The 27,929-nt window shown below is 36.9% G+C and overlaps 1 protein-coding gene across 1 annotated transcript; it reads left to right on the plus strand.

Annotated features, from left to right (window-relative positions):
- The first annotated feature begins 257 nt into the window (after positions 1-257).
- On the plus strand, positions 258-27,814 carry LOC129295421 (phosphatidylinositol-3-phosphatase myotubularin-1-like). The gene is given in 20 exon segments (XM_054933943.1): positions 258-484; positions 591-659; positions 1,692-1,766; positions 16,069-16,140; positions 17,337-17,406; positions 19,297-19,346; positions 20,018-20,307; positions 20,398-20,471; positions 20,611-20,674; positions 20,880-20,939; positions 21,535-21,634; positions 21,728-21,841; positions 22,589-22,682; positions 22,685-22,757; positions 22,840-22,924; positions 24,111-24,329; positions 24,519-24,578; positions 24,688-24,752; positions 25,625-25,907; positions 26,383-27,814. Coding segments are annotated over 20 exon segments (2,550 nt in total). The 5' UTR covers positions 258-370; the 3' UTR covers positions 26,902-27,814.
- The last annotated feature ends 115 nt before the right edge of the window (positions 27,815-27,929 follow it).

Here is a 27,929-nt window from a genome sequence, read left to right on the forward strand (position 1 = left end):
CTATATAAAAAGGTAATATTGTAAGAAATATATTGAGAGATTTTAATTTAAAAATGTTAGAAATCATAATTAATTTTTTTTAAAATATAATTTATTCCTTATTAAAGTTTAGCAGATAATTATTTTAAATTTATATAATGTAGTAATTTAATTTTGATCACTAAAAAGTAATTATATTTGTAAAAAAAAAAAATCAGACAATGTAAAATAAATATACAATGTTGGCCAAAATTTCTAAGGCGTTAAACAGGCTAACAGATCATGAAAAGAGGATCCCATTCTTTGAACGGCAGGTGAGCCTTCGCCGCGCGCTCTCTCTGGAGACGGAGTCGCATTTCATACTCATCGCCGTGGGTTCCTCTTCGCCGCCATGGCGGCACCGAAGCCACGCAACACTCGATCAACTTCTCTTAGGGATGCCTCTGACTCCTCCAAGATGGAGGGCACCGGTACATGGGATGCCCTCCAATGGACCAAGTTTCAGGTTTCCCCCTATTTGTTTTTTCCAATTCACGTCTTTCCTTTTCTTCTCTACATTCCGGATTTATTTGTTTTCATTCTTCTCTGTTTTCGTGTGAATTTATCTGCAGCCCGGTTCACGATACGTTTCGCATGGCAATTTGGATTTCTTGTTTGAGGAAGAAAACGTCATAGCCCAGGTATGAACTGCTTTTTACTCTTTACGCGGCAATTATATCACCTTTTTTTCCTTTTTCTGTACGCTCTCTGTTTGTTGCATTACTTTCTTTGCTCTGTGTAGCACGATCACCGGGCAGATTCTGCAAAATATTTGGAATTTAACGGTAGTGCAAAGAATGGTGAGCGTGATTTTGACCTCTCGTGTGGCGTTTTTGGGGTTGCATAGAGTAAACATATATAGCCTCATGTCACCTGGCACTCAGCGTAAATGCTGAATTTGACATGTGCACCCTGTAATAACACGTTGATTGGGTAATTTGTCTTTTAAATAATAGCTGATTGAGTGTCCCCAATTTCCGTCTTGTAACTAACGACTTGCTTCAGTTCATTATTGTGAGCCTTGACAGAATACGGTAATCTGGATATTGGTTTTAATTTACTCCCCACCCCCTTATACGGCTGCTGTCTTAAGTGCAATGACTTGTCTGTTAATACATTAAAACGTCCAAAGAAAATTGGGCAACTTAGTAGATAATAATCCTTAATTAGAGTCGGTTCAATGAATCTGTCACGTAATGTTACAGTGGGTAAATTGTTCCAGATACCATATTATAAATCACTAACTCAATAGCATGATTGAATTACCCAAAAGAACCTTATTTCTTGGATACATAACGAGTCAAATTTGAAGTGACAAAACTTCGTGATCCATGACGACACAGGGAAAAGAAAATGGAAAAATAAATCCAGTCTGAAGAGCATGACAAAGAAGTCAGAAGTTATTAGCGAGTGGATAAAAAATTTTAAGCACTTTACTCTAGAGAAAGCTTATCTCGCAAGAATTTGGATGAAGATATACCCAAGAAACAAATCCTTAGGGAACATCCCCTCTAATGTTTATCTACAATCTACATTTTATCAATATTTTTATAAATTTTATAAATGGCTGGTCATTCAAATGGTGAAAGTTCTGATTCTAGTCCTACTGTTTTAATTTACATTTATTCTAAGTAAATTTATTGTATTTATCTGCACATGATGTTTGTGTTTAGGGACATGGTGTTGTTCTTATTAATTCAGATGATGCTGGCACGTTGATGGTCACAAATTTTCGTCTTATTTTTCTGGTAAGTCCTTTAAATAAGTTTAAAGGAAAGTTTTATCTTTCTGCCCTAAGAGCAACTATATTATATGGTAGTTAATATTAGACTTTAAAAGATTAACAAGAATATAAAGTTAGGGTGGTATAGATGAGAATGGTGGGATAGATGTGTGGGCATACAAGAAAAGATAAGATTTGTAAGGATCATATGCAAGAAAGAGTTGGTATGGAATCTATTAAGGAGAAAATGGTAGAAAATTGTTTTTGATAGTTTGAACATGTACAAAGGAGGTTGTTGGAGGCATTGGCAAGGAGGGTGAAACAAACAATTTTAAGTTTTGTGAAGAGGGGTAAAGGTAGGCCAAAGAGAACACTCAATGAAGTTATTAAAAGAGATCTTTTGGTTAATAATATATCCAAAGATTTATTAATAAAGCATAATGGTGTCATTAAATCCATGTAGCCAACCTTACTTAGTGTGATAAGATTGTTTGTTGTTGTGGTCGTCGTGGTCGTCCTTCACATTATATTTCATCATCTGAAAATTAGATTTTGATTAGGCATTATGATTTAGGAGAGGACATAGAGTTGTGATTTAGAATTACCCATGCACTCGTAAGGTGATAAACATAATAGTGTTTGTCTAAAATTCTCGGTAAGTTATTTTGGGAGAATGAAAAGCTTTAGAGACCAAGAATAAATTTGAAAACTGGACTATTTCCTTTTTTCCCCCTTAAAAAAGAAGAAAAGAAGCTGCAATGAAGGCTGAATTCACAACACCCATGAAGAAATGCTGATGCCAGAGGTGTATTATTCAAGAGAAAGGAGCATACACTTGTAGGAAAACATAAAACCTAGATAATCTTTTAGGATCTGGCTGAGATATGTGAGGCGTATCAGATCAGGAAATAAATCAATCTAAATCCCTAAATATCAGCAACAAATAGTGAAAAATAATCACTAAATGACTAGGTAAGATAATGTAATAAAACCCTAATTAAAAGTAAAGCCTTTAGGCCCTATGGGCCTTGTACGGTGTTACCACTCCCTCTCAAGTTGGTGAATAGATATCTATTATTCCCACCTTGCCTTGAAATTCTTCAAAGTTCTTGCTAGCGGCTTGGTGAAGAAGTCTATTATCTGTAAATGTGCTGGTGTATATGCTAGATTAATGATCCCTATGTCCATCTTCTCTTTGATAAAATGCTTGTCAAGTTCAACATGCTTAGTCCTCTCAACGTGTACTGGATTCTCCGCCATTCCAATGGCAAACTTACTATCACACCTTAATTTAATAGGTGAGTTAGCTTCTAGTTTCAACTCCTTTAGAAGTCTGAGCAACCACATCCCTTCACATACTCCATGAGCCAAGGCTCGTAGTTTAGATTCAGCACTACCTCTAGATACAACAAATTGCTTCTTGCTTCTCCAAGTCAGTAGATTTCCCCATACAATGGTACAATAACTTGAGATGGACCTTCTATCAAGGCGAGAACCCCCACAATCAGCATTTGTATACACTTCAATTCCTCTAGAATTGCCTTTAGCAAAATAAATTCCTCTCCTAGGAGTCATCTTGAGATATTTTAAAGTTCTATTCACAGCTTGCATATACTTCTCCTGTGGATCATTAGTGAATCTACTCACCATCACAACAACGAAGCTAATGTCTGGGCGAGTGTGAGAGAGATATATGAGCTTACCTGCTAGTCTTTTGTACCTTCCAGCATCAACTGGGACTAAGTCTTCTTTGTTATTAGGGGTTGATTCTTCCTCTTCATTGTCATCTCTCTTGATGTCAAGTTTGCATGAGGATTCCATAAGTGTCTTGGCTGGCTTAGCTCCCAACATTCCTGCTTCTTTCAACAAGTCAAGAGTATACTTCCTTTGTGACATCATAATGCCTTGGTTGGATCTAGCTACTTCCATTCCAAGATAGTATCAAAGGCCTCCGAAGTCTTTAACTTCAAACTCAGTTTCAAGTGACTTCTTTAGTCTTTGTATTTCTACTAGATCATCACCAATCAGCACAATATCATCAACATAGGCTATAAGTATTGCCTTTTTTCTTGAGTGTCTCACAAATAGCGTGTGATCTGTTTGGCATTGAACATATCCCAAGTTTTTAACTACTTACATGAGCCTATCAAACCACATTCTCGGTGAGATATATGGATTTATATAGTTTGCAAATCATACCTGGCTTCTTATGTTTGGATAGTCCTTCAAGAACTTCCATGTACACTTCCTTCTTCAAGTCACCATTGAGGAATGCATTCTTTACATCTAGTTGATGTAGGGGCTAGTCACAACTTGCAACCATGGACAAGAGCACTTGGATGATGTTTAATTTTGCTACAAGGGCAAATGTTTCTTGGTAATCAATACCATATATTTGTGAGTAACCTCTTGCAACAAGTCGAGCTTTATACTCATTAAGAGTTCTGTCCAGATTATATTTCTTAGTGAACACCTACTTGCACCCTACGATCTTCTTTCCCTTCAGGTAACTTGGTAATTTGCTAGGTCTTATTTGTTACTAGAGCTGCTAACTCATCATGAATAGCCTCCCTCCAACTCGGATAAGAAATTGGCTCTTGATAGCTAGGGTGTAATTTTTCTTCTGCAAGTCTTGCAACAAAACTTTGCATACATGGTGATAGTCTATCATAAGAGACAAAATTACTAACAGGTGCATAGTGCATTTTCTTGCCCCCTTTCTTAGTGCAATTGGCCACCCAAGGTCATCCAGAGTTGAAGTTGAGGTTGAATCATGATGCTGCTGATAGTTAGAGGGACACACCAGTCTCAAATTGTCTTCCATTACTTTCGTTTCATCAGTTTCTGCAGTACCATGATCAGTTACGTCCTGTGTATTGTTGTTGGGCACTATTTCAGGACTGGCAGGTGCTGTTTCAGACTGTCCAGAAGTATTTCAGGTACCAGTGTTTCAAAGATGGGTTCAGCTGTAGGGTGAAGAGGCAGAAGGTCCAGGATAGGGTCAGATTGACGTGGAGAGGCTGTCACGGGAAATTTAGGGCTGTTTGGTTGCTGATCATTGTCCCATTCATGAGCACTCTCCCCCTAAATGGAAGGACGAGAATAAAAGGCCTGAGTTTCTACACAATTAACATTAAGAGTGGGAAAAAAAATTTTAAGGGATGGAGAATAACATTTATATCCCTTTTGTGTGGAGGAGTAGCCCAAGAAAATGCATTTGAAGGCTCTAGGGTGAAGTTTGCCATCATTGCCATTGTGTACATAAGCGAGACAGCCAAAAACATGTTTAGGTAAGTGATTTTTCAAGTGTGGTGGGGTAATTCTTAGAGAGAAGTTGGAGAGGTGTTTGAAATTGTAGGCTTTTTTAGGGCAATGTGTTGATTAAATGTGCAGCTGTGAGGATTGCTTTTCCCCAATAATATTTAGGAATTTTATGGGTTAATGTGAGCATTGGTTACCTCTAAGAGGTGCTGGTTTTTCCTTTATGCTGTGCCATTTTGTTGAGGTGTGTTAATTGTAACACTTGCCCCGAGTGTTATCCAAAAATCACACAATTCAAATATACTAAGTGTGGTTAAGGAATTAATTCTAAAACCAACTTAGGAAACAAACCATTTAAATCACTAAACAAATACACAATTGCAAATTAAATATTTAAAGACTTTAAAAAATTTTATAGGTTCTACCTATAGCGCACGGAAGCAAGTTAGACGAAAGAAGGGTAAAAATATGCTGTCATGACAGCAGCCCTCCCGAGTCAACTTCAGGGAGGCACCGTTCTGTCTTCCGATCTCCGATCGAAGAAATTTTAAAGCTCACACGTCACATTCAAAGGGTACTATAAGTGTACCAAATTTCAAAAAGATTCAACGGTCGAATTAAAAATTGGACATGTTATAAATTTGGTCACTTTTGCTGTCATGAAAAAGCTGTCATGACAGCACTTCCAGACCAACTTCCGGAGTGCACCATTTCATCATCCGACCTCCGATCGGAGTGATTCTAAAGCCCACATGTCACTTTTTAAGAATACTATTAACATATCAAATTTTGAAAAGATCCAACGGACGGATTGAATTTTGTGCAGGTTATAATATTACTACTGTAGCTCTCATGACAGCACCTCCAGACCAAATTCCGGAGTGCGCCGTTTCTTTATCCGATATCCGATCGACATGATTCCAAATCCCACACGAAGCTTATAAAAGGTTTTACTTGTGACCCAAATTTTAGAGAAATCTAACGGTCGGATTAAGATTTGGACACTCGGATGCAAAAGTGCAGCTTTTTGGTAAAAACCATTTTCAAAATTGTCCAAATCTCATCTTAATGGTCACAAAACTGTAGGAACACTTTGGACACGTCAAATAAGACTAAAAACACCTGATAGAACATTCAAATGATGGAAAACTCTCATACATTAAAATTTGACCACCCGGGTGCCATTTCTCAAAATGGACCCTATCACCAAAATGCACAAATCATACAAGAGTGGTCACAAATCAATCCAAATACCATGTATTTATATAAATACATATGCTAAATATTTTCACTTGGCTCAGAGCTCCTTGTGGGGCCCACGCACCTACTCTCTCTATCCAAGGTGTATGCTTGCCCATAGCACACCATTCGCAATGCAACCACTTTGCATTTGCTTATAGAATCACATATATATATATATATCAAAATAAATATCTACTTGTAATAGAAACTTGGTCTACTAAGTAAATCCATCAAAATCACACACCATAATCAAGTTTCCTAGCCACAAGTCTACAAACAGACAAAAATTCATACACAAGCACACAATCCACACATATTCACTCACACATACATAATCATATCCTACTGGCACCCTCATCCTAAATACATTATAATATATTTGCTCAAAAGAAAGGGGTTGCAGTTCTTTACAAATCACAAGCAAACCCCTAGCTTTGCTCCTTCCCCCGTCCACCACTGGATCCTTCGTCTAGACCTAGAATATTGAAAAGAAAGGGGTGAGACAACCACAGTCTCAGTAACAGAGAAATCTACATTGATTATTACAAAGTAAGCCATAATCAAATAAACAAATAATAAATTCAACATAGTATATAATTTAGTCATTTAAAATGTATGAATGCATGACATAGGCCGGTATGGCCTTTCATGAGCAACAAAATGCCCCTGGCACTCTTTAACTCGCAGGTATCTACTTGTACCTCCACAGGCACAAAACAAAATCTAAGACATGATCTAATCTACCGAACCGCTATGCCCCTTTGATGTGAATCCTGAGCAGTCAAAGCTAACTCCTTCTCAGAGCCAGCCCGACTTACTCTTCATGTCAGGGCTACCTTGGCCTAGGCACTCAACCTCACACTTCATATGTCGAATTCCCTCCCCCACTGAGAGGTGTCGAATACTCAATACTCTAACCACTTTAGTGCACTGAGCCCACAATGCGTAAGACAACACTAAGTACTGACAGTGTGCCATAGAATATCAAAAATCCACTCCTTCTCATTAGTGAACTCCCACCGAGATCATGCCTTTTACTCTTGTCTACCTTTCCTGAGTATTGACCATTCAACACTCTAAAGTAGTATAACATTTATAAATCTCGTTTCCATAAAAACATTATTATTAAACAATTAAAAAAAACATATTTGCACTGTAATCAAAGTAATACCCCATAACCCCTTATAAAGTACATTTAATCTTTTAAAACATGTAATGTATGATAGCTAGTAATATTTATTCAAAAATAGCTAAAACAAAGTAATAAGAAATATAAATTCCCCTGTTACCTCAACCCTTTGGTACCAAAAGGGTTCCTCTTGTACAAAATAAGACTCGGCTTGTTCCTTAACTTCCGAACAAATTCCACCAACAATTCCTACAACATAGAAGTGATCCACATCACTTATCATGTCAAATAGCATTAATGAAGACTATAACTCATACCACACAACTTGGGTCTATGAGCCATAATCCATCCCAATGGTCCATATATTACACCAACCATTTACATAGTATCACTTAACCACCAAAACCATTTATTAGCCATCACTAGGCTAATTTCCAATTTATATAATTTTTAATCAATTAAAAACCTTTACTTAGTGCCACCAACTTTCACCATTAGCCCTTATAATAAAAATCAAACCTTAATTTAAATCTTATTGGGCTCAAATAACAAAATTATAACTAAATCAATAGGCTTAAGCCATTGAGGAGCAAAACCCAATCTCTCAGGGTTTAATTTGTTCCCAAAACACCTCTTTTCATCCAATTATCCACTCAAAATATTAGATCACTATATAGAAACTCAAAACATGCTCCCTAGGATTCAAAGAAACAAAAGCTTACAAGAATAAAGCCTTTGAGATCAAAATCCAAAAATTTCCTCTTCTAAAAATTGAAGAAAATCAAGAGAAAGAGAAGAGGATTGAAGTAGGGAGTTTACCTATCGTGTAGCCAAGCTCGCAACGGTCGCAAAGACTCCTAGATCTAAGCCTAACTCCCTCTCTTTCTCCTTTCTTCTTCCTCTCTCTCTCTCTCTCTCACGTGTTCGGTTCCTTATTTTTCTTTGTTCTGCGTTTTCTGCGTGCTTTCACTCTTAAAAACTGATACTAAAACATTTTGGGGCAAATTACAAGAAAGGGTCCAACATTTTTTTTATTATTGCACAAAAGCTCGGGTCAACTTTGGTAATTTTTTCCATAGTTAAAAATTAAATAAAATCAAACTTTTGCTTAGTAAAATTCAAACTCTGGACCTCTATCAAATTATTCTAAATTTTAATTTAATTATATATATTTTATTTTATTTTATTTTTATAAATCCAAGTCTTAAAATTTTGAGATGTTACATTAACACAACTCATTTGATGAATGATTCCATTTTTGGTGAGGAAATTTTGTAAAGCAAAGCTTGTATATTCCCTTCCATTGTCATTACGAAGCACTTTAATGGTGGTTTGAAATTGATTTTTGATCATGGCATGAAAGTTCATAAGGAGATGTACAAGGTCAGATTTTTCTTTCATAAAAATACCCAAGTTAGGCAAGTATGATAATCTATAAACGTGACAAACCACTTTGCATGAGATAGAGGAGGAATACATGAAAGTCTCCCATATGTCACTGTGAATGAGGGAGAAAAATTCAGAGGGTTTATGAAGATGAAGATTGTAGGTATTTTTTGTGAATGTCACAAATCAAGGGAAAATCACTTTTATTCATAGAATTTGGAAATAATTTGGACATGTAATTGAAATTAGGGTGGCCTAACCTGTAGTGTCATAATTACACTTCTTTATTTGTAAGCTGATCTAAAGATGCCACAGTGAAACTGATTGAATTGACTTGTTTATCTTGCTGCTTTGTCAAACAGTAGAGTCCCTCCAACATCTCAGCAGTGTCAATCATCTTCCCCAACTCCATGTCCTAAAAAACACAAAGTTTAGGGAGAAAATCAACATGGCAATGTTGAGAAGGAGTCACTTGACTAACAGATACGGGACTACATTTTAACTCAGGTGCATATAAAACATTCTCAAGCATCAAACCGTTAGACAAATAGGCTGTACCAATCCTTTGAACTTTGAGAAATTTCCCATCAGCAACCTTAATAAACATGTTGGAAGTACAAGGCCTGAGATCTTTAATCAGATTAATATTACGTATCATATGATCTGTGGTTGGCTCTGAAATCAACAATCCATGTATCTTTATGATGAACCTTAGTGGTTGGCCTTGGTCATGTTTTTCCAGCATCTTTCTCAGAATTTTGACTTCCTCCTTATTGAGTGTGTCATTATCTGATCTCTCATCTGTGGCAACAATGAAGGCTCTTTTTTCAGATTTTCCTCTCCCTTTGTGGTTGGGTGGCTTATCATGGATCTTCCAACATATATCTTTGGTATGACCAGTTTTTTTACAATGATCACACCATTTGTTGCTCTTCTTTCCTCTCCCTTCACCATTATGGACACCTTTAGATGCAAGTGCATTTGAAGCTGTATCATCTACTATGGGTTGTTTATTAAAGAGTAGCTTCTTTTGGCTCTCTCCATGCTTCACAGCAAAGAACACTTCTCTTAGTGACGGTAGAGGTTCAGTGCTCATGATTCATTCTGAACATCATCAAAGGTCGTATCAATTCCTAGCAAGAATTTGAAAATGCATTGTTCTTCCTTGATCTTCTGTTAAGAACTAAGAATGATAAGGAAAGCAAATAAATCTATTAAATTAATTAGAGCAAGAATCTCACTCTAAAAATATTTAATAGCCAGAGTAGGAGAATCTCCAAGGGAAATATTATTTTATTTTTTGAATGTCTAGCTATGATAGAAGCTAGCCCATTTATAATGCAGGAATTACACCAAAATAATAAATGAATAATAAGAAAATATCCCAAAATATTTGGGATAATAACTGACTCAAATAGAAATTGACTCAAACAAACTAAACATGATCAAAAGTTGATCCACTTATTTAGCCAACTAAACTGAAAATGAATTAAAATCAATTTAATTATGCATAACTGGCTCTAACTTCCTCCCTTTTCTTCTCTGATAAGTCAATAGTGGAGATCCATGTTAACGTTGACGCAACATGCTATTAGTACCCCCCTTAAAAAATAGACTTGTCCTCAAGTCGAAAAGTGGGGAATTGAATGGCTAGTAAATCATAGTCTTCCTAGCTTGTATCTTCAAGTGGATGGTGATCCCATTGAATTAAAATTTCCAGAATACCTCCTGGTGTCCAGCGATGATTCAATACCTTTAAGGGAGTAAGGAGGAGCTCCAGATTTGCAGAAAGAGGTAAAGGTGCTGGTGGTGAAGATGGTTGCTGCCCATGAGCAGGTCGAAGTATGGAGACATGAAAAATAGGGTGCACCTTAGACTTAGGAGGCAAGTCAAGCTCATAAGCAACTGTTCCAATGTGCCTCACAACTATATAAGGTCCAAAAAATCCGGGGACAATTTTTCATTCTTACGTCTAGCTAAGGACTTTTGGCGATAAGGTTGAAGATGTAAAAAAACTGCATCCCCTGGTTGGAATTGAAGGTCCCGCCTATGCTGATCTACTTGTGCTTTCTTTAAGTTATCATGTAGTACTTAGAGCATGGCGTCACGCTGCTCCAGTTGCTCCTCTAAATCTGCAACTAATGTTTCTCCCTTTACATAAGGGCATAAAGGAGGATGATTACGCCCATAAACCAATTTAAATGGAGTAGTGTTTGCTGAGGAGTGAAAGCTGGTGTTAAATGAGAATTCAGCCCAGCAGAGAAATTTACTCCATAATTTAAGTTGCTCATGAGCAAAGCATCGTAAATAGGTCTCCAAATAGCGATTTACTACCTCGGTTTGGCCATCAGGTTGTGGGTGATAAGCTGTAATCATGTTTAAGCATGTTTGGCTCAAGCGGAAGAGTTCTTGCCAAAAAGCACTTAGAAAAATGGAGTCACAATCTAAAACGATTGACTGAGGAATACCATGCAACCGTACAATCTCTTGGCAAAATTAACCAGCCACAGTTTTTCCAGAATAAGGGTGTGATAGAGCAATGAAATGGCTGTATTTACTGAGCCGATCAATCACCATCAAGATAACATCAAAACCTCTAGACTTTGGGAGCCCTGTGATAAAGTCAAGAGATATGTCCTCCCAAATTTGCTCCGGAATAGGGAGTGGGTTAAGGAGTCCAGCAGGAGTAAGAGTTTCATATTTATGTTGTTGACAAATTAAGCATCTTTGTACAAAATGTTTAACATCTATTTTCGTACCTCGCCAATGCACACTTGATCCTAATCGCTTCAAGGTCTTTAGGAACCCTCCATGACCACCCGTTAGAGTCGCATGTGCTTCTTCCAAAAATTTAGCTTGTAATTGAGCATCATTTGGAACCACAAGTTGTCCCTTGAAATATAATATGCCTTCCACCAAGCTATGATCTGGGTGAGATTGTGGATTTGTTTGTAATGCATCCACAATAGCTTTGGTTTTAGGGTCTGTCATTAATGCTGTAGGGAGTTGCTGTAAGGCATCTGCTAAAGGGATGACAATCTGGAAAAAATCAGCATGTTGAGGCCTTCGTGATAGTGGATCAGCTGCTGTATTGTCCTTTCCTGCTTTGTATATGATGGTAAAATTGAAAGGAAGAAGCTTTAGCATCATTCGTTGCTGGGAATTGGTGAGGATGTAAATGCTGTTGTGGGGAAGCACTGTACACTAAGATGTCATCAAAAAATACCAACACGAATTTTCGTAAATATGGCCTGAATAAGTCATTCATAATAGATTGGAAAGTAACTGGTGCGTTAGTTAAACCAAATGGCATAACTAAGAATTCATAATGGCCTGAGTGAGTGCGAAAAGCTGTTTTATGTAAATCCTCCAGTAGAACACGAATTTGATGATATCCAGACCATAAATCAATTTTTGAAAAGTAGACAGCCCCATGCAACTCATCTAAAAGTTCATTAATATTGGGAATAGGGTACTTATCTAGTATGGTGATTTGATTAAGACGCCTATAGTCAATGCAGAGGCACCACGAACCATCTTTTTTACCAACTAGTAGCACAGGATTGGCAAATGGACTGGTGCTAGGTCATATAAATCCACATTGTAGCAAGCTCTCAATTTGAGCTTCAATCTCATCCTTCTAGTAATGAGGGTAACGATATGGCTGTAGATCAGGAGGTGTAGCATTTGGGATAGCTTGATGGCATGGTAATGATCTCGGGGTGTTGGCAGGCACCCTGGCTCAGAAAAGACATCAGCAAAATCATGAAAAATTCTGTCAATATTCAAGTGTCTTGATGCGTCCTTCTCATTTGATTCTTGAGTAAGAAGCATTCTATAGAGATGGATAGAAATATCATTGCTAGTCGGTAGGTCTTGCAGCTTATATTTCTTCCCATTTAGCCAAAAAATCATAAACATTTTGTTCCAGTTAGTTTGCATAGTGTTCAGTGATGCCAACCATTTAATACCTAATACCAAATTAGAGCCACCTAAGGAGAAAGGGTAGAAATCTTGCTAAATAGTTAAATCAGAAATTGTTACCTCAAACTTTGGGCAAACCTGATGGCATTTCACTCTACTACCATTACCAATTTGAACTCCAAAAGTTGGAACCGTCCGCACGGGGAGTTGCAATTCAGATACCACTGCGTCTGAGATGAAATTGTGCATGGAGCTGCTATCAAGTAAAATCAGGACAGTACAACCCTTGAGCATGCCTTGAAGTTTCATTGTGGTTGCCGAATGCTGTCCAGAATCGCATTAAATGAGATTTCGGCCTCCTCTGGCTCCATTTCTATCTCGGCTTCCTTGGGTAGAGGGGGTAGAATTTCTTCACCTTCTTCAGAAATTTCCAGCAAAGAAAAAGAAGCATTGCAGCGATGCCCAGGTTAGAAGATAGCCCTACACCAAAAGCACAGACCCTTATCTCGTTGGTTTTGACGTTCTGCATCTTCAGGAGAGATTGTCGCAGCTATTAAGGAGTATTTAGGAGTGATTGAGGCCGAAGAAGCTGGTCGGGAGGGATACATAGACGAAGCCAGTGAATTGGAGTCTCTGGAATCACGGAAATCACTTGCAAATTGGGACTGATTTGGGTGATTTTGAGAGTATGACGAATTGGGCCTAGTCCTATGCGGATTTTGAGCCTTTTTCTCAAATTCCAGGGCCAAACTTGTAGCTTTAGACACTATTCTAGGTTTTTGAATGTGTACATCAGCTTTTAATTCTTCCTTGAGGCCACCTAGAAAAATACCTAAGAGGCAGTGCTCTGGCTAGTTGCGAACTCGTGCTACCTGCCTAGCAAATTCTTGACAGTATTCCTGTACTGATCCGGTTTGCTTGATGGTCACAAGGTGCTCATTCGGATTTTGATATTCAGGAGGCCCATAGTGCTCTTGTAATGTCTTGACCAACTCATCCCAGTACAACAAGGTGCGTTCTAAATTTACCTATAAGAATAAATCCAAAGCATCTCCTTCTAGACTCATTGAAGCGACGTCTACTTTCAAATCTTCCGGTGTTTGATAATACCGAAAAAAATTTTTAGCCTTCAAAGTCCATCCTTGAGGATCTCTTCCACTAAATTTTGGAAATTTAACTTTTGTATAGGGTGGATGTGGGCCCTTTTGGTTATAGTCATCTTCACAATCATCTTCCTAGTGTGAGCGCCTATAGTGGCTCTCCATGGTTCGCTTGCCTCTACTCATTGTAGAAGCCTCAAGGGCCTCTATCTTCTCTTTCAACAAATCAAGTGTCTCTAATTTGGAAGCAATTGCTGTTAATGGGCCTTTTGAAAATGGATTGACAACAAATTCATTGCGTAGGGGGTTATTAGAGGAAGTGGCGTTGGGATTGATGGTTTTGTTACCCGGAGCGTGCGCTCACCATGTTGATCGAATGTGGCTTGGATACAAATTGTTAAGAACTAAGAATGATAAGGAAAGCAAATAAATCTATTAAATTAATTAGAGCAAGAATCTCACTCTAAAAATATTTAATAGCCAGAGTAGGAGAATCTCCAAGGAAATAGTTTTTTTTTTTTTTTCTGAATGTCTAGCTATGATAGAAGCTAGCCCATTTATATTGCAAGAATTACACCAAAAAAATAAATGAATAATAAGAAAACATTCCAACATATCTGGGATAATAACTGACTCAAACAAACTAAACATGATCAAAAGTTGATCCACTTATTTAGCCAACTAAATTGAAAATGAATTAATTAAATTAAAATTAATTTAATTTTGCATAACTAAGTCTAACTTCCTCCCCTTTCTTCTCTGATAAGTCAATAGTGGACATCCATGTTGACGTTGACGCAGCATGCTATCATCTTCAAATAGCAGGCAGCATCTTGAGTGCATCACCACTCATGAGTCTCATAGGTATCTAACTACTATAGACAACCAGATTAGTGTAATACTGAGTCGTAATTAATGTACCTTTCTTTAGATTATGAAGAGCTCCTTCAGTTTCAAGAATAGTAGCTCTGTTCTTGATAGGTGCAAGCATGTCCTTTGCTGCCTTCCACACCCCATAGGCTGATTGGAAGAGAGCAAAGCTGGCACTAATTTCCAAGGTTGTTGAATTCACGAGCCATGACTGAACTAGAGAGTCATCAGCTTCCTAGGCCGCAAACTTGTCTGTTGTAGAGGGCTTTGCTGTTGCTCCACTTAGATGGTCAAACTTTCCTTTTTCTGTTACATAGAGTCTTACTCCGGCAGCCCAATGAATGTAATTTTGCCCATTCAATAGATGGATGGTAATTGCAGAACTGGCATTGGTTGTGCTTGGTGGTTCATGGCTAGTGGAATTGGCAGGTTGGAGTTGTTTCCCGTCAAAGAGACCCTGGCCCTCATTGTGCAGCCTAACCCAAATTGGATCATAGCCTCTCTGATACCAAGAAGAAATTCTGATGCTAGAAGTGTATTATTCAAGAAAGGAGCATGCACTTATAGGAAAACATAAGACCTAGATAATCTTCTAGTATTTTGCCGAGATACATGTGGCGCATCAGACCAGGAAATAAATCAATCTAAATCCCTAAGTATCAGCAACGAGATAGCAAAAAATAATCAGTACATAACTAGGGCAGATAATATAATAAAACTTTAATTAAAAGTAAAGCCTCTGGGCTCTATGGGCCTTGTACAGTGTCAACAGCAAAGGAATTAGCAATGATGGCTGATTGCAGAACTCCTATGAACTATAAATGAATTGAATGTCCACTCTGAATAGGACATGGTAGCCTAGGTATTTATATACATCTTTATGCATCATAAATAAGAGCTAATCAATCCTAGGATTGTGCCTCATATTGTACAACTGACTCATTCTAATTAATTCGCCGTAGTAATTGGATTTGACCTACCCTTAATTATAATTATACTGTTTCCCTATTGCTTCCCAATGAGGCACCCCAATTATGATAGAATTCCCTTGTGCTCTATTTTCTGCCATGTTTTCCTCTTTCATTTAGTCACTATGTTGCATAATTCTACCCATTCATCTCTGTTGGTAGTGTTGTGGTGCTGGTTTTCTGTTTGAATAGTTTAGCATTTGGGGGCTCTATCAAATGTAATTAGGATGTGACTTACGATTCTATTTTTCCATTCTCTCATGGTGTTCCCCTTTATCAAAGCATGAAAATCCGGGTTAAATATAAGAAATATTCAGTTTATGAGCAGCTGTGGCTGAATTTGTTTGCTTTTATATGTTTCTACGGTTGTCTGCAGGTACCAGATTTTTGTCTGTATGTTTACTGTGCTGAGTAATGACTTCTGATGTGCTCTGTTACTTTTTCTAGAGTGATCGAACTAGAAATATTATTGCCCTGGGAACAATTCCACTTGCAACGGTTGAGAAGTTTAACAAGATAGTAAGTTTTCAAACGTGTTAATTATTCTATAGATGTATTTACTTTGTTTACATGGTTTGTGTTTTTTTGCATATGCTAAGTTACATTGAGCAGAATTGTCTCTCCTTTTTAGCCTATTTCAATATGTACAGTCAAATAGATTTGCCTAGTATAAACAAAGATGGATCGATTAACATCTGAGTTGTTAATTTGATGTGTTGTGAAGCGCTTTATCACAAGTTGTAGATACATTTTGGACTAATCTTGTGTGTACCTTTTGATAGAGTTTGTTCTGCTTCAGGTTCATATTATGTAGAGTAAATTACACTAACTTTTCTTAAGGTGTGGCTAAATTAGACATGATCTCTTTCACCTGGCTTCTTTCCAATTTATTTTCTATCAGCAATGTTAATTTTTTACCATATTTATTTCTTTCAATGATAAAATTATTTTATTATTGTTTCCGTTGTTTCAAGAACAAAATCATAGTCTCAAATTGCTTAAAAAGTTATCTTTTTCTATTGGATCGGATGGGAGGTTTTTGCAACACACGCACGCACGCGCACACATATCAAAATGTCAAGGGAGCGGACTGTAAGTTTTAGAACAAAAGAGGTATCAAATATAATCTAGCCAGACCCCTATGGACATCGGTGGGATTTATTCTATTATCTACTTTCATGCCTTTTTGGATTTATCCAATTTATTAGATTGCTTTTGTTGCTTTTTTTCTCGTACATAGTTGGTGTTTCCTTGTGTCACTATTTTCTTTAATTATATCAATCACAGTTTCCTTATTGGCTACAGAAGGATTACAGTCCTCCTACTCATAGTCATACTTCTAGGTACATCTTCATGCAACACTGGCATGATTGCAACATGCTTGCCTCAATTGGCTGATACATGGAAAATGGGAGCCTAATATTTTGCTTTATTTTGTATTGTTCATTTATTTATTTTGCTTTGAACTTCTTGACATGAGATTAATTTTGCTACTGGTTTATTTGTTCATAAAAGCAGAGCCACGGGAATGGATGTTCATATTATCATTTTTCCTAATTAATTTTTGTAATCTTTTAAACAATATCTATGATGTGTTTTTCAAATTTCAACCGGACGATCTATTTATGCATCATATTCCATGTTGGTTCCTCCTTTTATTGTGTTTGTATTCTATTTTTACTTGATTTAAAACCTATCACGCCATTTACTTGTAGGCTGTAAAGATGCTGTCAGCTAATCGTCAAATAGACAAGGCAACCCCGCAAAGACTGCTCCAGGTTATTGGTATGCTCTCAAATAAGTTTCTCTAGATAAAAGTTTCCTTTTCATTCTTGTAATATTGAGACTACTATGCAAAACATCCTCCAAATGAGCATAGAGAAAGAATACTTCCAAATAGGGTCAAAGATTCGACATAGTTGAGCAATCCCTTTGCATGTTGGACATAGTAACATTGTAAAAAAAAGTATTGACTGAGCTCTTAAGAAATTATATGGTTCCTACCCCATGAGAGTCCTTAGAAATTTGAGCATTTCTTTCAACAAAATATGCCAAAGGCTTTCTAAACATGCACAGCACCATAAAATTGGGCCTCTTCATTGTGACGAAAATCACAATTCATGTGAAATTGCTTTGAAGAGTTGGTACTGACCCAATGCTTGCCTAGAACTGAGAATTATTATTCCATGGAGAAGTTGCAGCTTGAGAGTGTAGAAGAAAATGACTTTACATGATGTTTATGGATTAGATTGGCCCAATATAATGCTTGTATGTTCATCAGAACAATAAAATGGAAGAAGGATCTTTTAATTAATTAGAATTTGGAGGTGTTACAAGTTATGGCTTGCTGCAAATTTATATTGATTTCCACTCTGATTATATTATGTTGCAGTTAAAATTAGTTGGATGGGTGAATATGGTGGTGGCTAACAATGAGTGAAAAGCTAATCTTTTATGAGATTATCACCTTGTCAAGATGGTTCTTACCGTAGGGCAGATATTGTCAAAGTAATCTTTGAAATTCTCTCTCCCCGCAACAAATAATCTACATGAACGTTAAACAGTTAAAAGTAAGCCGACATTAATGAGATTTACAATATGCCCAAAGTTAGAACTTTGGCAATTGGTGGAGGGAATTTTGTTATAATGGTGTTCGAATAATAAAGATTTATTTGTTAGGGTATTTATAATTGGATAGTTTATTTTTCTACCATTCATCTTTGAGTTTCAGATTAGTTTTTAGGTCTGCTCTTCTTCTTCTTCTTCTTCTATTATTTATTTAAAATAGAATTCGTCAGTGAGAAGAGAGAATATAAAAGATACTGAAACAACTCAAACTCAATGATTCAAGAAATCCATTCAATTCCTCCAAAGAGCCACGAGAAAACACCCCCCAAAAAAAAAAACCATAAAAAAGAAACGCTTCACGGAAACATACATCGAGAATGTAAAATAATCCTCTCCCAATGATGTGGCAGAAGAAACCTTTGGTTATTTTAATTCTTACATTCTGCTCCAGACAAATGCCCTGCAACCAGCAAGAACAGCACACTACCAAAGAACTACATTCACCTTTTGCCTCCTTGAACCCACAAACTTGATGGCTAGAATAGCCTAATGGTCAGCTGAACATACCCAACTCTTTTGGGGGGGAAAAAAAGCCAAACAGCTCATTCAAAATCTCCTGATCCACTTCATAGTGCAGAAAAAGATGGTTATTTATCCCTGAACTTCTGCCAGTTTTGGTTTGTTACCTTGATATTACTTGTGATAAAAATAAATTATTGGAGGAACAGAGAAATACAATGCACATGACAAACTGGGAAAAAAACTAGATGAAAGAATACATCAGCTCAAAAAGCCTTCAATTTTTCACTATTGAGACACATATATAACCCTTAAACGATCTTAGTCTTGTAGAGGCCCAGGACAAACCTAGGAAAACTGTTTTATCCCAAAGAACTTTCATGGTTTTAAAATCTTCAATGTAAAACTCTGGTCATTGACTAATGATCTCTGGTAAAAAGGACCATAATACTGCAAATAATGCGCACCTTTGCAAATCCTTGCAACATCCGCACCCCTAGTCTTCCTATTATATTCTATCGTCTTTTTAATGTTTTACTTGATTCTTTGAAGGCTTTATCTGATAATTTATTTTTCTCTTCTATGTAGGAAAAGATATGAGAATTATAGTTTTTGGTTTCAGGCCTCGTACAAAACAGGTAATTCTACTGGGTTGGTAATCATGGAATTTATAAGATTGTATTTTTTTTTTTTTTACCTTGAATGCATTATTTCTAGCCTTTATTCTCTACAAATGGTGCATACATACTGTGTGGATGTACAATTATGTACCCCACCACTTGGCTTTGCATGTAAATTTAAAAGCATAGGAACTCTCATGACATCTTCTGTCTTCACATGCCAAACTTTTAGCTATTTGTGCTTCAAAATGTGCCATTGCAACATACACTCAACCCATCTTAGATGCATTGAATGAGATGCATGCCCTAGTTTCTTACCTGACAGTAGGGTTGCTGTTTCAATATGCTAGAATTATAAAGCCCTAGTTTCTGACCTCATACGGATTGAACGAGTTTCAGCCCCTGAACATTCATTTCGAATTTTAAGAATATGAACATCTAACTATCGTGCATGGGTGGCATAGTTGCTCAAATGATCAATAATTTTCATTTCTTTATAGTGTAACTAAACTCTTATGGTAAAGTTAGTTGTTATGATAATCATAAAACGATTCCTGAAGAAATAGTTAAGTGAGCTTAGATTGGTAAATTGTTTTTACTTGTTAAGATTGTGTTGTGAAGATATGAATGGATGCTGTCATTTTATTCCTTCATGTATCAGATTTAATTTTTGTTATTAAATTTTACAGAGGCGTGTCATATTTGATGCCTTACTAAGAAGTACAAAGCCAGCTGTACTTTGGGATCTTTATGCATTTGTGTGTGGACCTTCTAGGTTTACTAACTCTAGCCCAAAAGTGCGCCTACTAGATGAGTATTTCCGGCTTCTTGGAAAACGCTATTACCGTGCTTCAATCAATATGATTGAAAGTGGGTCCTTTACCTTGTCAAATGACTTGTGGAGAATAAGTAAAGTGAACTCTAACTACAATGTGTGCCCTAGTTATCCTTTTTCTTTGATTGTACCAAAGACCATAAGGTATATTATTGAGATACAAATGTTCTATTTTTTCCAAGGTTTATTCTACTGAACCTTTTGTTTGATAACCTTACATGGTCCTGATGCTAGTGATGATGAAGTGCAACAAGCTTCCACCTTTCGTGGTAGATGTCGGGTTCCTGTAGTTTCATGGTGCCATCCAGGTATATATGGAGTCTTGGTTCTACTATTTCCTTTAGCTGACAATTTGGTGCTTATTTTTGGTCTTGTTTTCTGTTAATTATTTTACATTTTGGTGTCTCAATTCAAGATTATTGCCTTAATGCAAATGACAACTTTTAGATACGGGAGCAGTTCTTGCACGTTCATCCCAACCTTTAGTTGGTCTCATGATGAATATGAGGAGGTACTGAAGTCTATTTAATCAAACCTACCCTGTCAATGCGAAGTGAAAAAAGGGTCTTTGTTTTTTGGTGGAAGTTTAGAGGACCAAACTCTGGCTATTTTTTAAAGGACTATGAGTAGTAGCGATGATACATACAACAATTAGTGTTTGATAATGGGATTTTTGCTTTATAAATAGTCATTTGCTTTTTTGTATTTACCTGCAGCAATGCAGATGAAAAGCTTGTGGCTGGATTATGTGGCAAGCTTAGTGATGGCTCACGCAGGCAAGATTGTAGCTTCCTTCATAATGTTATAGCGTGTTATGCTTATATCATTCCCATGTTTATCAGTATGTTTCTCCTAGTAACATGAGCAAAACTATCACATGTCTGCCTTTCACCTAGACTTGGTAAATACTCCCTTTCTTTAGTATTATAAGACACTTTTTCTTAAGTACCATGTGAAAAAATATGATGCATTTTGGGTCTTTCAAGGTGTAATTAATAAGGTTTTTCCAAAAATTGCCTTAATTTGGGGGCATAATTAATAAAGTTTTCTAATTGAGACCCTACTAAATAAGGGTAAACATGGAAAGAATGTGTAAATTTAAATGCTGTTAATTAACGAATTTGGGGTGTATAATTCTGAATGGAGGGAGTATTGCATTGGATGTTAATTTGTGAGGGTTTGCTGATTAAGTTACTTTCTGTATCAATCAATACTGAAGATCATTATAAACCTTGTTTACGTTGAATCTTCTTGTGCCATCTTACCAAGAGTTTATTTTATCACTGACAGTATAGTAGGTGGTATTTCCAGGTGGTCATGCTTTCAGTAACTTCATAGGCAATTAATTTGACTTGTTCTTTCTTCTTTTAGGAAGCTATATATAGCTGATGCAAGACCGAGGAAAAATGCTTTAGCTAATGGGGCCATGGGAGGTGGTTCAGAATCATCTTCAAATTACTTTCAGTGTGAGGTCTGTGGAAGTCTTGAATTGTCCATGTATGATTTCTTTTAGCCACGAATTTAGCCACATATTCTAAACATCTGTCTTCTATTTTGTCATCAGGTAATTTTTTTTGGCATAGACAACATCCATGCAATGAGAGACAGCTTGGCTCGGCTGAGAGAATACCTGGACACTCATGGAAAAGCATCATCGGATGGAATGTCATCTTTTTTGGTCAGTCTAATAATCTTAGAAACGTTCAGTTATTTGTGTCCTTGGTTGGTGTATTGAGTAGCACTAGGAAATGAAAATGGATTGATTTGGAGTCATTGGTTACAAGGGTTCTTGTACTGGATTTTTCCAATTGAACGAGGGGTTTACACATTGCAGGATTGAAATTGAAACATTTGTAGTTATGGTTGATATCAGAAGGATAACCATGGACCCTGACATATGCATTAATTTTATCAGATTTCTTCCATGAGTCATCCTTTTATGTGACTAAAATATTAATATCTCTTCTGAAAATATGTGAATTGCTGTGCACGTGATTCTTAAATTATCTTCAATATGATTGTTTAGTTGTGTGAAGAATTCCATGCTGAAAATATGTTATGAACCAGTAATTTGTTCCAGATAATGACTTGTCGACAGTTGATGTTTGTGAGATTCATCTTGCTCATAATTTTTATGGGGGAAAATGCTAGCTTAACTTCATTTTGGCCAGAATATAAATAAATGACATTTTTAATGCTATTTTTCTTATCCCAAGCATGATTTTTTTGTTTGTAAAGTTTTTCTACCAATTCTTTTTTTTTTTTTGTGGGTTCTATTTATTCTTTGTTTTGGCCATAATTTCAATGAATGGCATTTTTATGCTATTCTATTGAACTTCAGCAACATTATCTTATTTATTATGAGCTGGATGATTTTTGTATGGGTTTTACCAACTATATGTGTATGTATGGGGTCTCTTTATAGAGACATGGTGGGTCAACATGGGGTGGAGGCAATCTAAGTAGTATGTCTACTTCAGTATCTACTCTTGGGGACAGTGGGTGGCTACTACACGTTCAAATGTCTTAGCTGGGGCTGCTTGGATTGCTGCTCGCCTTGATATGGAAAAGGCTTCTGTTCTTGTACATTGCAGGTACACATAATGGTGTATTTTTCAGTTTGCTGTCCATAGTCAAATTGAATTTGTATTTAAAATATTACTGTCCTTCAATCAGTGATGGCTGGGATAGAACGAGTCAGTTGGTTTCTCTTGCTAATTTGTTACTTGATCCATACTACCGCACATTCACAGGGTTTCAGGTAATGACTTCTATTACTTTTCCATTAACGAGTTATTTGGTATACTATTATCTTAAATTCCCAAGTATATGGGATGTCATGGTATACTGTAGGACGCTCAAGTAGAAAATACAAATACTAAGGTTTCTGTCAAAATGTCACATGCTATAGAACCTCCGTTTTACCATGTTATGTTTCTGTTATAGAATGATAATATGGAAAAGAGAGGGGGGGGGGGAAGAGAGGAGAAACAGGGTAGAGAAGAATAGAAGGAAGAGAGAATTCAGAGAGGTTGAGAGAAAAGAGAGAGAGAGAGAGAGAGAGAATAGTGAGATGATTCTCATTAGACTAACATAGCATAAGGATTACAATTGCATCTCAAGTATATATAGGCTTCTAATCCTCATAACTACCCAACAGCTATATCTATAACTACCATAATGGCTATTTCTCTTAATTCTGAATATAACTAAACTATAAAATGTCACAATTACAATGACATAACAATCTCCATGTTTTAACATGTGATATAGCCTCTTAATCATAATTTTCGTCCTAATTTTTGCTTTATTTTCAAATGTTCATATTTTCCCATTTAACAGACATTGAAGTTGACTAAATCTGAGACACTTGTTTGTTTCCATTGCATCATTTGGGGTCACGGGACAGGCTGTTGTCTCCTTCTGTTCTATATATGTCATGATTGGTCTTCTCAAGAAAGTAACAAGATATCACACTGTGCTGTCATGTTTCTCACTCTCCTATTGCTTTTCTTCAATATCTAAAATTCCCGTGTTTGATTTACAATTGGTATTTTATAAAAGTCATCACAGCTAAGGCTTTGGGATTGAAATCCCCACGTTTTTTTTGGGGGGGAGAAGGGGGGTTTACAAGATGCCATCCAAAGGTGTCATTGGTACCTTTTGGTTTGGATGACTACGAGCATCTTACTCACCAATTTACCAAACAAGCACTTTGGATGTTTCTCAAATATGGAAAAGATGGTGTAATAAACGGCTTCTATTATGTATATATGACAAGGTATGATAAGGAAACAGTCCTTCCACATTTTAACCGTTTTTTTCTGGTTAAACTCATTCTAGTTCTACATTTGACTTGATGGACAAATCACTTCTTTTCATGCGTGTCATGTGGAATCTACAGCAATGACTCTCTGTTGTGCTTCAAAAGTTTCTTCCTTATGCAGGCACTTGTTGAAAAAGACTGGCTAGCATTTGGTCATCCATTTTCAGATCGTATGGGAATGCCCCCAGTCTCTGGAAGTGGCAACATGACTTTTGAGTTGACTAGACAGTCTTCCACTGGAAGTTGCCCTTCACCACCCATGCGTCAGTCATCATTCACATCTCAATCTTCCCCTTCTCATGCACAGACTTCAAACCACTACTCTCCCATTCTTTTGCAGGTTTGTTTCTTTTATAACATCTAGGCATCATTTGATTGACGCAGGTTGTCTCTAGGTACCATAATGTCTATAGGTCTCCTCTTCATGCTTTAACTGTTGGTGGTCGTGGCTTTGAACATCATAACACTGATGTCCATACTCTGGTCTTCATGTAATCTAGCTAATGATCTGCTGTATGTTTCTCTTCAGTGGGTTGATTGTGTTTCACAACTGCTGCGGATGTATCCTTTTGCTTTTGAGTTCTCCTCGGTACACATCAATCTTCCATGTCTGATTTTTCTGATGTCCATAGATACGAATATTTCTTATCTGATCGATGGCTTTGCCCACTGATTACTTGCACTATTTCATGATACAGGCTTTCCTGGTGGACTTCCTAGACTGTGTTCTTTCTTGTCGATTTGGAAACTTCTTCTGTAATAGGTATTGGTTTTTGAGCGATTTGCTTTTCCAGGAATGGTTATGGTCTTTGGCATATTTTTTAGGCTTGACCCCTCCCATTTGAACATATGTTGGGCAATCAGTAGATAACATATTATACTTAAAAAAGGTGCTGATTGCTGAGATGGCTAGATGGGTTGGATAATGAGATATATAATTCTGGATCCAGAAAATAGACATTATTATAGATGATGCGAACTTTTCTGACAGAAGGCTTTTGCATTGTGAAACAATGTTTTTTGATGAAAAACAACCCACTCAAGTGAAATCAGATCTTAGTTTTTTCTGTTCAACAAAATCAAATTTCAGTTACAAGTATGGTGGCCTATGATGGCTGTCACCAACTGGCAATGTTATTTGAGACTTTTAAGTGTTTGGTTCTCCAATGTCTCTTTGCTCAGTTTATGATTACAGGAATCTGGGATTGGTTTTGTGTAACCTGTCTTTGTTCCTAATTTTGGTGATGTGCTCTAATTGACAGTTAATTATAAAGTCTGACCATTAGGCATTTATGCGATTGATGGGCATTTTTTGATTAATTTGACTTCGATTGAGATTTGAGCTATGATTCTTCAGTCCTAGGGACAAGTATGATATCAGTACCACGGAGCTGAACTTATTGGTTTTGTGGTTATTAGTCACCATATGAAGAGTCCAATCTTGAAATCCACTGTCCGTACATGTTCCTTTGCTTTTATGAGTGTGTAAAATCTTATCTATCCTGAACTTTCTAGTAGAAGGATTACGCTGGTCTTGGAAAAATTTAGGATGCACATAAAAGTTAATTGTAATTGTTGTATTGTTGCTTGATTTCGTAGAAATAGTATGTTGTTTTGATTGCATTTTTCATCCAGTGAGAAGGAAAGGCAGCAATGCAATGTTTTTGACGCTTGTGGATGTTTGTGGGCATACTTGGCTGACTTACGTGGTTCTGAAGGAAAATCTCATGTGCATTTTAATCTCTATTATGATCCATTGAAGCACAATGGTCCTATCTTGCCCCCAGCAGCAGCTTTAGCCCCAACACTCTGGCCCCAATTTCATCTTCGCTGGGCTTGTCCAGAAGAAGCACAAGCTTCTGTTGAAATTGAAGCAGAATGTAGACAAATGTTTCTGAAATACTCTGAGATGCAGAAGGTGAACATTTTATTTTTAGTTGTCTGACTTGTTATTTAATACATCTTATCTAAAAATTCCTTCCTTTCTCATCCCCATCAGTTATGATGGTCATGTAGTCATTTTAACACACTATGCTATGCTTGACATCCTTAATTTGGTAACATAACAAAACTTTTTTCCCTGGACCAAGTCTTTAAAAGATAGGTAAGATAAGTCACTCATAAAGACACATGTAGGGAGATCAGTTCTATTGAAAATCATGACTGTCATGCTTATGTCTCTTGATTGGTTTGGGGCTTTGGGCCACCTATCTTTTCGTAGGTCAGGTCTAGCTTAGTGTTTTTCCTTGTAATCTCTGGTGCATGTTCGTGAGCTAACGAATTATGAGAACAACCTGTTTTTGGTTTTGCACAGTCCCAATTGAATTGAACTGTTGTTTTGTCTGGATTTCCTTCTTGGAGTAAATTCTTTTGCCATTTGGAACGTGTAACAGGCTAAAGAAATGGCAGAGAGGAAAGCCAAAGAAATTGAAATTGCCATGGACGCATTGAGTTCAGAACTACGAAATGAGAAACAGTTAAGATGGTCAGCTATGAACATGACCAAGAAAACAAGCAAAGAGAATGTGGCCATGAAACGAGCTATTCAGTCATTGGGGTGTAAGTTTCAGTTATCTGACAATGGCGATTGTGTTTTTGATATTGAAAGCGATTTAGTGGTGTCAGCACAAACTGCTATGCGCCCTTCCAGCAGAAAGCATTCGGATAGCACATCACATGATGACAAGAAGGATCTGTCTGTTTCAGTAGCAGTTACAGAGGATGATGATCATGCAAACAATCCTATTTTTCGAGTGTGTGAAGCTCTATGCCCACTGCGTATTCCAAATGGAAGTTGCAGGTGGCCAAATGCTGGTTGTGCACGACTAAGTAGTCAGTTTGTTGGTTTAAGGGCAAATTTTGATGCATTTGACCAATTGTCGATTGATGATAGTTATTTTAAATCTGAATGAACGGTGAGTGAAGGTGGCCGGAAAAATAAAAATTGACAGGGAAGAAAAAAGAGGTTCTCTGTTTAGATCAACCGGGTTTTGGTATCTTCTTTAGTAAGCACAGTCTAGAATACTTTTAAACTCACCCATGAGATGAAGAATTGAGTAACGCAGGACCCTGCCATTTTTATTGGGTCTCTGAATTTGTACAGGCTCTAGAGATAGCTGAAGAACTTCTTGGTAGTTGGCAGAAACATTTCTATGGAGCTTGCAAGTTTTGATGGCAGATGCAGAGAGCAAAAGTGCATTGCTACATGCGTGTAAATAAGGTGACAATCAAAGTTGCAGATAGCATTGCTTTATTCTTGAATAGGGTTGGTTACGTTGTACAGATGATAAATTTGTCAGGAGGGATCAATGTACAGCAAGAGTAAATTTAGTGGCCAATCATTCTGTTGTTAAAGCGTCTCTTTCTTCATATAACGATGACTTCATTCATATGGTCTCGAGTTTAACGGCTTGTTTTGGCATTTAACTGGTGAAAGATGATGCTCATTCCTCCAAGAGCCCGTGAGTGACGACGCAATTGCTGAATGTAGACAAAATTTACTAGCATTTGTTGATTGTGCATTGTTATCATGAAGATGAAACCTACGAAAGTAGATTATTATCATGAAGCGCTTGCTGTTAGGGTCGACATTGAGCTGAACGCCTGCCTGCTTGTATTTCAAATGAAGTTCAGTTGAGAATTAAAGTGCCACGGGCTGCGGTGAAAGAGTCGAGGCTCAAATCCTCTCATAACTTGAACTGATTTGGAGCTAGCAAATATTCATATTTGGATCTGATAAAGTTATATAAATATTTATTTGTATGTAACACAGACTCTGCGTTTAACTTGGGGGAAATTATGACAAAGGACTGAATATTTATTGAAGAGGTCTTGAAAATAATTATTTAGAAAGATCAAATACCAAAATATAAATTTAAAAATACTAAATTGTTTCTAATTAAATATCATACATTTTTTTAATCACATATCGCACATTATA

The sequence above is a fragment of the Prosopis cineraria genome, unplaced genomic scaffold, assembly GCF_029017545.1.
Source record: "Prosopis cineraria cultivar Desert tree isolate PC_DT_omini unplaced genomic scaffold, ASM2901754v1 PC109, whole genome shotgun sequence".
Taxonomy (NCBI): Eukaryota; Viridiplantae; Streptophyta; class Magnoliopsida; order Fabales; family Fabaceae; genus Prosopis; species Prosopis cineraria.